Raw genomic sequence first — 15,935 nt, 5'->3', positions numbered from 1 at the left:
TTTCTATGTTATCAAAATTATATAAAAGCTTGAAAATGTCACTTTCTGAACCACAACTCAATCCCTTGTTTGAGAATCAGCAAGGTTTATGGATTCTGAAAGAATATGAAATCACACAGAACTTAAATTTTTGATACTGCTTGAAGAATATGAGCTATTTTCCCCCGACTGCACAATTTTGCATTCTATGGGACAAGACAATGTAATTGATAGGTGCTAGTACAAGGAAACTTTGTTCTTTATCAAAATGCTGACCACTGTAACTATTCCAGCTTCAGGGAACTGTGCAATCTTGCTTTCAGTCTAATGTAGATGGGGCAAAGGAGTCTTCTGAGAATTAGTTCAAATGAACTGAGCAACATCGTGGCACTTTGAAAATAAAGTGCAGCAGACTAAGTAAGATTTATATTTCAAAGAGAAAGCATATGCAATTCTTACACTGTTCCATATTACATTAGGAATCGATCGCAGTCTGCTACTTTTTATAAGGTAATTCTAATTTTTGAAACATTTATTAGTAAAGAGAATTTCATAAGCAGGCAGTTTTCCTCTTCAGTGATGTTTGGATTTTCCATTAAAGGCAATTAGTTCACTGCAAATAGGTAAACAAGTACCCTCCAGTGACCACCTGACGCACTGAAACTACTCTGAGATACTGCATTAGAAAAATACTTCTTGTATGGAAGGTACATTTGTAGCCAGAATTGAAATGGGGTTGGATTAGAGGAATTAAAAAAAGAGAGCACCAAGGATCCCTTGATGAGCACCAACGCTCCTCCCACCCTGAGCAATGCACACCTGCCTCTTTTAAATAAGCATCTCCTCACACAAAGTGAGCCACCAGATGACACAAGTGGTGGCTTCACCTGCCACAAGAACTTGCTGACATAAACATCAGATAAGGATTCAAACAGTTATATCTTTGTGTTCTTTATATATGTGTTGCTTCAGAGAGAAACCATCTGCAAACTTCTTGAATGGTAAGCGTAACATAGTTTTCGCTCAAATTCTGTCACAATTTTTGTTGGGCCTATTATTCTTTTGCTTTTAGGGAGATTTTTTTTTTTGTTAAAAATACAGCAGATTTTTTTAAAATTCATATTGAAATGTATATTTGACATAATTTCAGCTAATTGGAAAAATGTATATACATATTTTAGTTGATTTTCATAAAATCTATTTTTACAGGCAGGAAAATACAAGTAATATACAAACAATATTGCATCCTTTCATTTTCAGTATGGACTTTACATTTCTTTTTATTGTCAAAAGTTTTTCACAATCTGTTTTCTCTTTTTGGCCACCAGACATTGTTTATTTTCCCTCGTATATCCATATGAAAAAGAACATTCTAAGTATTGTACCTACCTTAGTGGCAGATATTAGCTCTATTTCCAAGTGATGCTTGCAAAAAATGAAGTATTTAATTAGATATGCTTTAAATAGAATAAAATAGACTATTACTGATGGGAGTCCGGCCATAGTTTCATATCTACCAAATATGAAATAGAAAATATATTTCAAATAGCCATACCTACTCCATCTAATAAGCCTACATAACTTCATCTTAGGCACTGAGACACAATTTGTGACTGATTTTGACTCAGGTACCATCCCTCATTTAGGACAGAAATGGTCAGGGCTTGTAGAAACCAAGTTGATAGTCAACAAGTCTTAAAGAAGAGCTAAAATACTCAGTACCGTACTTATAGTAGTTTCATTGGTTTTGTCTATTTCTTCTTTCCTGAATTAAATTTGTTTAAACTGACTAATTTAAAAAAAGACTATATATTTTCAGTTTTTTTAGGCTCAGGCATGTGAGCATCATTTTTGCTTTATTATGTGTGTAACCATTTTCAAGATAATGTTTTCTCTTATTATAAAATTATATATATATATGTATATATATATATATAGCTTATGTGCACTATACAACATAACTTTTAATGAAGTTGATTTTCAACAAGTTTTTTTTCCTAACCTGATAGACATATAGTTTAATATACCAAAAGTCATCCTTCATGATTGCACAAATAAAAGTGATACAGAAAACTTGCAAAACATATTATTGATATTTGAAAGAAGTGAAGACCTAAGGTATAATCTGACAATGAAGTAAAAATTGCATTTTATTCTGAAGAAAGTAAGTATATATATGAATTTTGTTGCGGTTATAGCAGTCTATAATGATCCATAGAAAGCATTTACTGAAGATTTCCAGTGTTGCCTGTTTCTGCAAAATAGATTTAATTCATTATTCCCAGTCACTTAAACAAGAGGGTCAGTTTACCACTGTAAAGTTAGGATCCATACCTCTTTTGATATCAGAAACCATGGAAGTGCTTTCACTTAGTGTCCCTAAGAAAGTTAGAGAGTTAAGTGAATCCTCTTTGTTTAAAAAAGAGAAACTATGGTCAGGAGAAGTTAAGAGGAAGACAGACTTTAGATGGATAATATGTACAGAAAGAAAGTAATGTCAGGGAAGAGAAGAAAGAAGATTAAGCAGACTTGGAATATAAAGAGAGAAGCCAAGGAAAGAGAGATAGTAGGAAGGATACAGAAATGGTCAGAAAAATGAGTTTGAAATGCCAGGATGAAGACATTGGAGATCATGTGCACTAGTGCTTTACTAATGCTATTTTTCCATACTTGAGGTTGTCGCTCTTCATTTTCTGTATTTGCAAACTGGTGGCAGGGGAAACATCCATTACATTATCCAACACCAGTTCCCAACAACTGTAAGCATGAAAAGCTTTGAGCGCTCTGGTTTAACAGTGAAATGTACACTGCGCTCTGAGGAAATACACTACAAAATGGGGAAATTCCAAGTCAGTGAGCTTAAAATTTTCGTTAGAAGATAATGTATGCATGGAAAAATTCAACAGAATGATAAATAATGCAGTTTATATAATTGTGATAAGAAATTATTCCTACTTATTTTGTCCTTCCATTACTGCATATGGTAAAGACAAGTATATCCCAATGAGAGAGCTCTGAATTACTAGGACACGTTCCTTCCTACAGTAATTTTTAAGAACTCCCACCTTTAAGGATATTTATCAATAAGAACTCAGTATCAGTAACCACCAAAGACTATATCTTTGAAAGAACAAACATAATCTAAGGCTCTTGCCAGAGACAAAGAGAGAGAGAGTAGAAGTTGTGTGTTTAAAATGTCTTTGTAGAGGACAGATTTGGCTGGATAGGATGTCCACAGGAGAAAAGGATTTCTGAAAGGACAAACTAATGAATGAAAAGCACCATTGCAATGAAGATGTTGTGTTTCCTGACAGGCAGCAAATATACTAAGGAGGAAAGTTCTGTGGATGCATATTAGGACAGCAGTGCTGATGAATATTACACAGCTGCTGAGGAAAGACCAAGTAGCACTAAGAAATAAACCACTAAGAAAGAATGAATGTATTACTGGTCATCGAGAAAATGCTTTAATGAGATTGCAGGTGGGATTTGAGCTTCCAAAATCTAGGACTGTCTTGCCCCAAACAAACCCTTGTCTAACTCTCCCATGTGTAAGTGTCTTCAATCTGATCTCGTTGAAGATGTCTCTGCTCATTACAGAAGGGTTGCACTAGATGCCTTTAAAGGTCCCTTCCAATACAAACTAATATTTAGTTCTAGATATTTTATTATCAAGATTCTCCCTTTTTATTTTTCCAGATATGGCACAACTGAAGGTGTATCTACACAATCTCCAAAACCAAAATAAGATCATTCAAAATAAGCAGTGTAAAGCATACATCCCATGCCTTAGTCTCATTGGACTGAGGGATCAGGAAGTTTCTGAAGCCCGATAATTCAGCTTTTCCTAAATTTCATGGTTAGGGAAAGTCTAGGATGGAGTTCCCCAGCATCACAGATGGTTTCTGGGTCTGGTCAGTGGTAACTGAATGTGAACCCACAAAACCTGAAGGCAGGAACAAGACAAGTTTTCCAGGGTAGTGGAGAATCAAACATCAGCACTTTGTCCCAGTCTCTGGCTGTACATTGCCACAGCTCCAATAGGAGGAGGAGAGAACATCACTATCGGAAAGCAAGGTGCCCTTTGGTGACCATGATTGTTTTTATTATGAAGTAGAGAGAATGTTTCAATCTCTTTAATTTGAGGGAGACATGTCATGCCTGCCATGTATGATGCCCTTCACTTTTTTAAAAGATAGATTGCAAGAGATGGTTCAGCTCCCAGCTTCACAGGATTACTGTGGGTACTAAGTCACCCCTCACCTCTGCACATTCCACTCTGAAGCACCCATCCCTCCCAGGGACAAGGGCTTACATTCACTTTTGCTACCATAACCTTAAACTTCTTCTAGATCCAGCTTAATTTTTTTGTCTAGGAGCTAATTTGAAGCCAACAGTAGCTTCAGTTAATTGCTGGGCTGCACTGAATACCTTAGGAAGTTACCCTTACCAAGAATGTCCTCATGGAGTAACATCTGCTTATTACAATAAATATTAACCAATAAATCAATTTATACTTCCTTTCAAATCATAGATTTACTATGCAGGCCTCTTCGGACAAATTTGCTCTTGTCCAAAATAGGAAGAGTAGAACTCAAAATCTGTAAGATATTATTTCAGATCATATTTTGTCATTAGAGAAAAAAAGTCTCTGCAGTATAATAAAATGAATTATTGTTTTCTATATCCTCTTTTTGTTGTTTTTTTAATAACTAGGCATGTAATAAACCTGTCAATAACTTACTTAAATCCTTCTTATGAGCACTGCAGCATATTCCTTACAACAGCAAAATCTCAAAAATAAAAAATGCGTTGGAAAATCCATTAGACATAAGTGTGAAGTGTTAGTCAAGTTGATATTGTTTGTTTGACAATGACAGTAGCATTTTTTTCTCCATGGTAAATACAATATGTTTCAGAAAATTTTTCAGGAGACAATGCATTCTTGTTTGTTTAGGCAGTAACTCAGATTAATTTCTGAATGATTGTAATCAATATCTAAAGTAGCATCACGACTTCATTTGACTTACTGCATTAAGCTGATTCACGAAATCCTAATGATCCTTTTACACATCATAATTTATATAATACTGATGCCAAATAAATCATTTCCAGAGCAAAAAAACATACAGTACATCCTTTTCATTACTGCCACTTGCTTGAATTTATGGTTCCTGGGTCTGAAAAATTAACAAAATTGCAATACTGTGTTACTCCGGCGCCAGTATTCTAATGGCGCATATTTACTGTATATACGATTTAATTATTAAACAATCATATTTTTAATGAAATGCTGTGGTATGATTACCCTCAGTGAATTTTGCTTGTACTAATGGATCCACTTCTTCCATTAGCAAGATCATGTTTGAAATAAAATGGTATAAATGTATTTTAATCCACTCTAGGGAAAACCAGCTGTACGAAGGGTTACTCTTCGACTACTTCTGTGAATTAGCTCCTTATGTCAAATCATTATGCAGAAATAAAAGCTGTGGTCAGCCCACTTAAAATTCCATTTGAATCCTACTGGGAATGGAAAACCTTTGTACTATATTTCATACTCTGAACATTCTTCTGAACATTTACTAGAAGACTAAAATGTAACAGTAATAAAAGAAGGGAGCAGTATTATCAAATTTAAGAAAATTAGTAAAGCTATGGTTGGTCAAGGTTCATGACTTCTATTGTTTCACAGTATTTCTCTGGCTGCAATTTAGGGGATTTTAAGAAGAAATGAATGATAGGTTTACACTTCTATTTCCAGATAATGATTCCTACAGAAAATGACACTTATTTTCATTATAAAATACCCAGACGTTGAGTTTAATTTCTCATACAGAGGACTGTGAGCCACAGAAAAGTCAAGGCCAGACAGGGAATTCAAAGGGATATCACCACAGGAAGGTGAACAGTCTCACCAACTGGGGTTGTTTCTTATCGAGGCACCATGAAAACAGTGGGGAATACAGAGACCTCCTCCACCATCTTAATCCCAGGTCTCATAATTAAAATCTCTGCAGGCACTAATGACTAGCTTTCTTGAGTATAGTTTTCTTGCTATAGTATAAATATCCCTATTCCTTTCGGCCACCACAATTGATGATGATGTAGCAACAAAAACATATCTTAATGCACTGCAGTTGAACATTTTCAATACCTGTGGCTACAGCAGTGTGTGAGGGGAAGAAATTTTTTGTCCCATTTTTTAATGTTGTCTGATAATTGACAGGAATGAGGGTTTGTACCACAAGCACTTAAACCCACTCATTTAGTCTTAGAACTATTTAGCTTTATAGTCTTCATACTACTTAGATAAGGATTTGTAATTTCAGCAACTTACAACAAACAATTCTGGAGTTACAGGCTCAAAATAAAAGGATCAAAATAACAAACACAGTGTTTGCAGAGAGAAGTCTGGTGTTATGCACGCCTGTGAAACTCTCTGAAGGAAGCAGCAAGCAAAAAAGTACAAATGATGCCAGAGATAGTGGATTTGGGAAAGTTCCTCTAAAAGGTCCCTCCTTGTAGTCTTTTAATGAAACTAAACAGTCATAGGACAGGCAAGAAGGATTTTCTGAATTTGGTTAAGCATTCAAAAATATGGAGTAAGAATACAACTTTGTAAAGCAAGGAGGTTCCTTGAGACCCCTTAAAGTCAGTGATGATATAAAGGTGCAAAAAACATTCTGGTGACTTGGAAGGCACTACTGAATTTTCAGAAAGACCAAAAATGCAGATTATTGTGGCAGATCCCAAAAGATTGATGATACAGTAATGAAATGTCAGATGAAATTCAATGTTGATAAATTCTTACTAAATTCTTATCTGAGTACCCATAAGAAACATAACGCTAACTAGCTTCATGTGAGTGCGTACCTAAATGTTATTTATTGATACTATCACCAGTTAGAAAAGGGATTGTGGTGGAGAAAATTTCTGTGGAAACTTAGCTCAGTGGCATTCAAAAACCCCCAAATATATTTGTGAACATTTATGAGAGGAATGAAGAAAAAAAATCAAACAAACAATGAATACTACTGCTTGATTATACCTTGACCATGTAAGTATTCCCATTCCACTTCTGAGGGAACATGGCAAAGATTCAGAGTTGCAGAATGTGGCTATTCAGAGATAAAAACTGGCATCTGTAAGAAGGAAAACCACATCTACGAGGTCCCATCAATGAGCAAAGTGCTGGAAAAAACCTTGTAAAATAATGAGCACTAACAGGGATGAAAAGAAATGGGGGGAAATGCTCCATTTTTCAAAATAAAGACACTAGGGACCACTAAGTGAAGCCAGTGGTAAAAGAAAACTTTTTTTTCACAAATATATAATGAAATTATGGCACTTAGCGCAACAGGATGTTGTGGCACAGACAGTATAAAAAGGATTTTAAAAGGGAATGAGCAAAATAATGGAGATTTGCTTGCCGACAGCTATTAAATAAGCTATATGGGGTGTGTCACTTGGTTTTGGCAGTCCTTATGCTGCCGCTTGCCATAAACCATGAAAACACCGGCAAAAAAATCACCTCCTGTGGCTCCTACTGCTTTTCCTAGCCCTCTGCCCCTTCCACCACCTGACCTCTGGCAGGGCTACTCGTCTCACGTTAAGTAAAGTGTTTGTTCTCCGAGTTACACTTATTTCCGTAAAGACTGACTCAGTTACAGCCTCTTCAGCATTAACCCTCTGAAACAGCTCATGCTACTTCTTTCTGTACTCTTCTTACAGCTTTCCTTCACATCCCGAAATTGTCTGGTCAAACAAATTCTGCAAGAAAAACGTTACGGCTACACAGAGAAGCTAAAAGCAGGAAATTCTACTGTTAGAGCGGGGCGGGAGGGCAGTGTCGGGGTGGGTAGTAGGGGTGGTAGTAGGGGTGGCTCCCGGCGGGCACAGGCGCTGCGCTCCCGCGGGGCGCGCCCGGAGCTGCGGTGGGAGCCGCCGCCCGCCGGGATGCCCGCCCCGCCGGGATGTCCCCCGCCTGCTTTCCCTGCCTTCCCTGCCTTCCCTGCCTGCCGCGCTTTCCCCGCCCCGCCGGGGCCCGCCGTCAGTCGCTGTGTCGCCCGCAGGTCTCCGGAGCGGACGGGGCGGGCGCGGCGCGGAGCCGGGCGGGCGGGCATGAAGCGCTCTCTGCTGCGGCTCTGCCGGGCCAGGGACAAGGCGGCCGCCGCCAGCGCCTACCAGGGCGTCGTGTGCGAGGCGGATGCCGCCTCCGTGGCCTCGCAGGATGTCTTCAAGGTGCGTGGGAGACAGGGCTGAGGGTGGAGGGTGAGGGGTCTCTGGAGGCTGTGCGGGCTCGGCAGGGTTCTGTCCTGTCCCAGGGATCCATTCCTCCAGAACACCCTGTGCGCTCGCTCGGTGCGCCCGGGAGGGAGGATGGGTGCGGGATGGAGACAGGTTGGGAGCTGCCCTGGGAGGATGGGTGCGGGATGGAGACAGGCTGGGAGCTGCCCTGGGAGGATGGGTGCGGGATGGAGACAGGCTGGGAGCTGCCCTGGGAGGATGGGTGCGGGATGGAGACAGGCTGGGAGCTGCCCTGGGAGGATGGGTGCGGGATGGAGACAGGCTGGGAGCTGCCCTGGGTGTGGGGGCACAGGACACTGATGCTCTGTGGGCCAGGTAGGTGCAAGGCAGGGGAGCGGGCAAGGGAGGATGTGGGTGACAGGCTGCTGGCACAGAACTCACTCACCCCTGGGCACGTAAAGAGACTCCCTCTGAGAGGGAGGCCGAAGTCATGATAGAAATAGATGAATAGATCACCCCTTAACAAAAATGACCCGAAAGAGAAGTTTAGAAGCACTAGAACTATTAGGGAAAGGGAACCATCAGTGCAACCTACAAAAGTGATATTGTAACCACAGAAGACATAAGATCTTCCCATTTTTAATAGAGAATAGGATGAGAAATTATGTATTTGTATTGCTGCCAGGGAGACGTAGACCAAACTTTAGTGAAGCCTTTTTTAAGCATCAGAATAATTAAGCAAAGGAAGAGTTTGCTTACAGGATGGAGAACTTGGATAACTTTGGAGATTTTTAACAGTAGGCTAAACAAATTTGACAAAGTTTGTAAATGGGTTTAAATACCTCCTGAGGTCATTTCCATCCACATAAGTGTTCTGTGTGCTAGCTGTAGACCTGAGCACCACCTCTTCAGCATAATATGACTTGTCACTCTGATGGGTGATCTATCACTACAGAGCTGCTCAGGCACAGGGCAGAGGAGATGCTGTTGATTAAAATAGCTTGCTTTGCTGTTTTTAACCAACCCAAGTACTGAGAGCACCTGACTGACTTCTTTCTTCCTTATTTTTTTAGTGAAGCACTGCAGTATTGGCTGATAAATCTTACTTTTGTCAATAGAAATTATCATCATGCCACGTTTTGTCTTACACTGAGAAATAAATCCAGTGTTGAAAGTGGAAAAATGTGGTCAAGATCAATAGAAATAATAAAAGTAGAGTGTTAGAAAGAATAGAAAATACTGGCTCTCTAAAAAGCTTTTTGGTGTGTTTAAAATTTATAGATATTGTGTGTGTAATTGAACTGTTATTTTTGTGACAGCTGAATCATCTTAAATATTCTTTCCACAATTACATCACATGTTTTCAATTAGCTTTTTCTGTTTGCACTTTTGAAGCAGATACCAGCCCTGTATTTGGCCTCAGTCTTATAAATGTTTAAACACATTTGTAACATTATTGACATGAGTAACCTCGCTGAGGTCAGTGGGACTATTAAGCTGAATGAAGCTAAACAGATGCTCAAGCATCTGAATGAGCTGTCCTGTAATATATATTTACTTAAGGATGGCGAAAATTGTTGAGTCTTTGTGACCCAGGGGATCCTGGAGAGCAAAGTTTTCCTTTCCTTTTGCAGGTGTGAAGGGAGAAGTGATTTTAGGGAATTTCCTTTCTTTATTCTTTGCTTACACACCATTTGAAGGTTTGCATTACTTGATAAGCATTTTACTCCTTTTTTTCAACCAATGTAGTTGAACTGTTTTTCTTTTTTATTCTCTTTTCAGTATCTGTTTCTTAAATTCCTGCCCATTCTACCACAATCATGTTATATTCTATCACTTTTCTTTGCATAGAAATATGGATTTTGAGTAACTTTAACAAAAATATTTGGAGACTATCATAAAATAATAAACAGCAGAGTTTCCATAGTGGGCTTTGGTTGTAAAGCATGGTACCTGGAATGTATCAAGCTGTCAGTGGGCTCACTGGGAAGATACTGAGTTGTTTCAGGCTGAAATAATATTCTGATGTTCTAACCATGCTGCTGAAATTAAAAGATATATTGATTTCTCTGACACAGTGAGCATCACAGAAGCCCAATGGCTGAACTTGAAAGCCAAGGACACAGTATCAGTCCCTGTAAAAAGATCTAAAAAAATTAATTTATCAAGGTTATTTATTTTCCTCTCTGTTGGGTTCATTTTACATGGCCACTGCAAGAAAGAGTATAAAAACATAAGTGATGAATTATCTTGTTTGAGATTTTCCATGGTGAAGGAAGGATCTTGATCTCACTACAAAGAGAAAACAGTGTATTCAAGATGATTTTCAGTTTTGTTCATTTTGCACTGTTTCTCATCTGGATCTTATATTGCAGTCAGTTAAACCAATAACCAATCAGAGTTTCACTTTTGGCTCAATCTGATCAGGATTTGTGAACTTCTGTCTGAGCTCAAACAACTGGGCGGGAGTTATTGAGCAGTAACAGTCCCACAAAAACACATTATGGCATTGCTGACTTTCTGCCTTTCAGGAGAATGAGAAAATGAGAATGTTTTTACCCAACACAGGTTATTTCAGATGGAAGTGCCTGTAGGCTACGGAGCTTCATTAAGAAGAATCGTTCTGGGCTTGCAAAACTGGATGAGTTAAATGCCACCCCCCTGCATCACGCTGCGGAAGGGGGACAAATAGAACTAATGCAGTTGATCATAGATGATTCTTCCTGTGAAGGTAACATGCATTTTATGAACTACTTTATTTAGCACAATAAAAGAAATTCAAGAGTCAAGATGTCCATTACCCAACTGAAACAGGACTTTTATCTCCATTTATAGGTTCTAATATATTTCAAACTGTCTGCCACAGTTTGCACTGTCTCAGGTGTGGCTTGGGTCGCTCTTGTTGTGTAGGACTGTTTTCTCTCTACTGCAGTGAATCAATATGTCTTGCTTTGTTTGACACTCAGATATATGGTCCTCAGATGTAAAAAAGAAAACTGCAATGATTGAACAGAAGACTTGACTTTCTGTTCTTCCTTACTCATATTGTTTGTCTCTTATATAATAAGTATTGTGAACATATCAGACTGCACTGACAGACTGCATGCTACTGACTAAACCTACAATGGCCATGAAAAGCTTTTTTTTTTCACCTATTGATGGCAAATCTAATTTAGGTTATTCTGGCTGAAATTTATGGTTTTTATTTTCAGTCTTTCATTTTTGTCCTAATTTTTTAGGATAGTTGTAGAAGTTTATCTTCAATTTTCAAGCTCAAAATATATGGCTAGAAGAGACCATTTTTATAACTGGTGTGAATTTATTTATTTTTGTATTCTGAAGTGAAACAGAGTAGCTATGGTCTTTAATTTTCTTACTGTTTGCAAACACTTATTTGTTTCCTCTAATTTCCTTTCTTTGCACTCATTTTATTCCGTGCAGTCTCTAAAGAAATAGTTGCAAAGTCAAACAAAATAGGAAAAAGAAGAATCAAGGAGGGAAATCAAGTAACTCTTGGGTGAGGAAAAACATGTAAGATAATGAGCAAGAAATAGGTGTTTCACCACTCCCATTCCTCTCACCAATACTGTATATTCAGCACAATATTTAGTCAATTTAACACAATGCACTGCATCTCATGAAATCTTTTCCTTTCCTTTTTCAAGGAAATTTGGTATCACAGACCTAAACCTGACACTGAAAACACCTTTTTTTTTTACTGCAATCAGAACATTTGATAGTTTTGCTTTGTTTTTTGTTTTGTCTTGTTTTCTCTCCTTTGACCTAGTATTAAATGTGATGGATTCTTCTGGAAATACCCCACTGCATTGGGCCACAAAGAAAAACCAGGTTGAAAGCGTTCGTTTGCTTCTCAGCAGAGGAGCCAATCCAAACATTCTCAACTCCAATATGATGGCACCTTTGCATATGGCTGTTCAGTCCCTGCACAATGAAATTGTGAAGGTAAGCCTAAAGTCCATGCAAATATACACACTTGATAAGTAACTCAGGCAGCAGCCATGTGCAGAGCACCAAGGCCTTGTTGATATATTCCATATCTCCTCATATATTTCCTTTAGAGAGCTGGATGTGTAACATGATGCCTATAGAAATGTTGGTGTCCTCTCAACGCTGCCAGTAAAAAGTAACTTACTGATTTATAGAAATACAGATGTTTGTGCTATGATAGTGGTCCTTATGTTTCACAGAAAATGCTTTTTAATTTTCCAGACACAAGGAATTTTCTTTAAAAGTGTTCTTTTTAAAACAGGAACTTCACGTAGGCATTTCAAATTATAATATTCTGTTTCTTTTTTTTTTTTTTTGTGATTGTATAGGGAGTCTTAGAAGTATTAACATTCTTGAAACTAGTGTATTTTTAAAATAATGAACAGATTAAAGCTAATCAGAAAGCACAATTCTTAGAACCAACATTCTAATAAGCAATTGAATGGTAGCTGAACTAAATCTGAGATTAAAAATCACAAAAATATATTGTGAATAGATTACTAAAGTGTCCATATTGAATCTTGTAAAACAGCGATAGCTTTGAGATTTAAACAGCGTAGTTTTTAACCATTTGTCTAAGTGCAGTGAGAATGTTTTCACTTCCTATGCAGCATAGGGTTAGAAGTTTAAAATTTTTGAAGTTCTTTAATTTTTTAGATGAATACAACCTTAAAATTACAACATTTCCATTTCTCTTTAAATTTGTCTTTCTAGTTCATCCATGCAAAAGAAACATGTTATTTGTATTCAAGATTAAGAGTTCTTTAAAAATGTTTCAGTGTCCTCCAATCTTTTGCAAAATCTGTGTTTATTATAAATTAAGAACAATGAAATCTGAAATCAGTGACATTTTTAAATGGGCTTTTTATCAGTTTCTGTGCTTTGGTTCTTGACTAAATCTCATTTTTTCCCTTCACTCTGTTGTTTATTCAAACTAAATCTCTCTTGGTTTTCGTTGCCAAATTGCCTGAAAGTGATTAAATGTACCAGCTCCTCTAGTACAGAAAAAATAAATAACTGAAATTACTGAAAGACAATTAAATCAACATCTAGCTAGGGGAATAAATAAGCCAGGATGGTCATTATAATTTCCAGATCCTTTACTTCTCATAAAGTGCTGGAGGCAATGATAGAGATAATTGATGATACTGATAGTTCAGTGTCAGATGTTAAAATAGAGACTGGAGCAAGGACTGCAAGGTCCCAGTTTTCATCAAGACCCATCTCCCCTCATTTTACTGTTCAGTTGAGCAGATTCTGCAGCCTTGCCACTTGCCAGGGGATTTTCTGTTGGAAACTTCAGTTAAAAATCCCTATCTGCAATGTGCTAGAGAAAATACTTTCTTCCAGTATTGAGAAATTGTTAAATCAGACTTTAAAATACTTTGCAGCTATGAAGTTTAACTTAGTTACGTGGTTGCCTGCTGGAAAGAATTGTACTTCATATCTGTTCATATCTGCATTTCTCACCAGCATATTTTGGCATTCTGCATTTTCCCCCTCATGTCTCAATGCATTGTGGGTTTTTGGCATGCAAAATGAGTAAGTTGCAAGGGTGCTTTGGATTGTAAACAACAAAAATAATGGAATAGGCTTTTTTTTGTTGTGTTTGGCTTATGATTGACTGAATGTTTTCTTAAACATTTAGATTTTAGTCCAACATAGCAGTACAGATGTTAACTTGGAAGGTGAAGCAGGCAACACACCTATAATGGTAGCGTGTTACAAGGACAATCCTGAAGCACTGACACTCCTGGTAGGTATAATTATCCATCATCTTTTGACGTGATTCTCTCTACCCTGAGGCAGTGTTATTCTGAGTTCTGTCTTTGTGCAGTGCAGGAAGGTTAATCATGGACCTAGTGTTGAAACTGGCTTTGCATGGGTTACTAACAAACTTTAATCTTTTAAGAGGGTATATTATATCTGTAACTATCTGAGTGTCCAACTTTAGGGAAAAAACTGATTTTGAAGGTCATGACAACACAGAATGAAGCACATGCATTGAATGGCTATAACATGCAAAAGATACTTATAATGCATATGATACTAATACTGCACATGTAACGTTAAACAGAAGGAGACGGCTACCTAGGAGACTATATCTGTGATAGTACATGAGTTTTTCAGATTTTTCTGTATGTCATTAAGCTGTATTGAGACATTGTTTTTCAGATTGAAAATGGAGGAAAAATATGTAAATCAAACAAAACAGGATGTATGCCTATCCATGCAGCAGCATTTTCAGGTGCAAAAACATGTCTGGAAATTCTTTTGAAAAAAGGTAAATACAATGTCCTCAAGCAGTGAGTACCAATTTGCTGCTTTTAGTTTTCAAATAACTGTGAAAACAAGCAATTATAACTGCATTTAAACTTAAAAGAAATTATTACAGTTATTCCTATGGGTATTTAAGATAACAACGTCTGTATGATTGCAGCAGCTGCTTTGCTAAATGTATGTTCATCCATTGTTAAATGACAGGTGTGACAGGTTCATATTTTGAGAGGGGAGAATATTATTGTACACTTAACATGCTTGTTTTGAAAGCCTTTATATCTTCTGTTATCTCATTCTCCCTTAAAAGAAAATCCATTTATTTTCATCTCTCAGGTGAAGAATTGGGTCACTCTGCTAAAACCCACATCAATTTTACCAATAATGGAAAGTGCAGTCCACTTCATTTGGCAGTTCAGAGTGGCGACCTTGAAATGATTAAAATGTGCATTGAATTTGGAGCCCAAATTGATCTAAAACAGGTAAAATTCAGATTGGAGAAAAATGTATTTTTGATAAAATTATTGCTAAATAGGTATTGCTAAATGTCTGAGTGGTGTGGGAAAAAAAAAGACAAGAAGAAAATAATTGCTCATTTTCTCTTCCATCACAAAGCAGAGGGAGAAGCAAAGGAAAACAAGTCTGTGGTTCAAGTCAGGCAAAATGTGACGTTTCTTTACACAAGTTACACTGGGTCATCCCTTCCCAGAAGCAAGATCTTCAGTCTGACCCTTTCTGATCATTCTTGTCTAGCCACAGCCTTGCCTTGGCCTTTACAGTATCTTCTCTGTAAGCAAACACAAATTTGTGATACTGCTGCTGCTTCCATGATGTAGTACTGCAGGTGTAGGGGTCTGTGCCCAAATGCATTCATGAATAAACATTTTTTAAAATGTCTATCATGAATCAAAATGTTTGCAAGGATGAAATCAACTCATAAGAGCAAAACTATAGCTTTGCCTTTTCTACTGGTTTGATTCTCTGAACACACAGCTTTTGAATGAGGTGATTTATGCTGCTGATTTTGTGATGGGTAAAACTGTTTTGAGAATGCTTACGGCATTGTGGAAAAGCCCATTCCAATGCATTCACCAAAGTGGTCCTGCTCTAAAAGATGAGAAAGTCAAAACCCTCAGGCATATATCAAAGCTGCTTAGTCCCATTTAGCTAAACAAAGTCCCATTTTGGCAAATATTGTTCTATTCATCTGCATATTGCTTAATTATTTTATGAGTCTAGGTTATAATAGTTTTATAGCATAATGGACAAAGCTGTTTTATACCTGCAGAAAAACTGATTTAAAAATTACTTCTAAGGACTATTCCATTTTAGTAAGTAAGTGACATTTTAGAATAATGCATTTTCTGTATTATATACAACCATTTGTTTGCTTTTTTGTTTGTGTTGGTCTAGATATAATT

At 37.4% G+C, this 15,935-nt stretch overlaps 1 protein-coding gene across 1 annotated transcript in view; it reads left to right on the top strand.

Annotated features, from left to right (window-relative positions):
* Nucleotides 1–8,103: 8,103 nt before the first annotated feature.
* TRPA1 (transient receptor potential cation channel subfamily A member 1) overlaps nucleotides 8,104–15,935 on the top strand; it is a 31,807-nt gene continuing 23,975 nt past the window's right edge. Inside the window, exons 1-6 of the mRNA XM_033065817.1 lie at nucleotides 8,104–8,223; nucleotides 10,798–10,960; nucleotides 12,017–12,192; nucleotides 13,886–13,993; nucleotides 14,413–14,521; nucleotides 14,851–14,996. Coding sequence (XP_032921708.1) covers nucleotides 8,104–8,223; nucleotides 10,798–10,960; nucleotides 12,017–12,192; nucleotides 13,886–13,993; nucleotides 14,413–14,521; nucleotides 14,851–14,996 — 822 coding nt within the window. The remainder of the gene's footprint in view (nucleotides 8,224–10,797; nucleotides 10,961–12,016; nucleotides 12,193–13,885; nucleotides 13,994–14,412; nucleotides 14,522–14,850; nucleotides 14,997–15,935) is intronic.

This window comes from Catharus ustulatus, chromosome 1, assembly GCF_009819885.2.
Source record: "Catharus ustulatus isolate bCatUst1 chromosome 1, bCatUst1.pri.v2, whole genome shotgun sequence".
In the NCBI taxonomy this organism is placed as follows: domain Eukaryota; kingdom Metazoa; phylum Chordata; class Aves; order Passeriformes; family Turdidae; genus Catharus; species Catharus ustulatus.
Note: the sequence above shows the minus strand (reverse complement) of the source record. Positions and strands in the feature narration are given on the sequence as shown.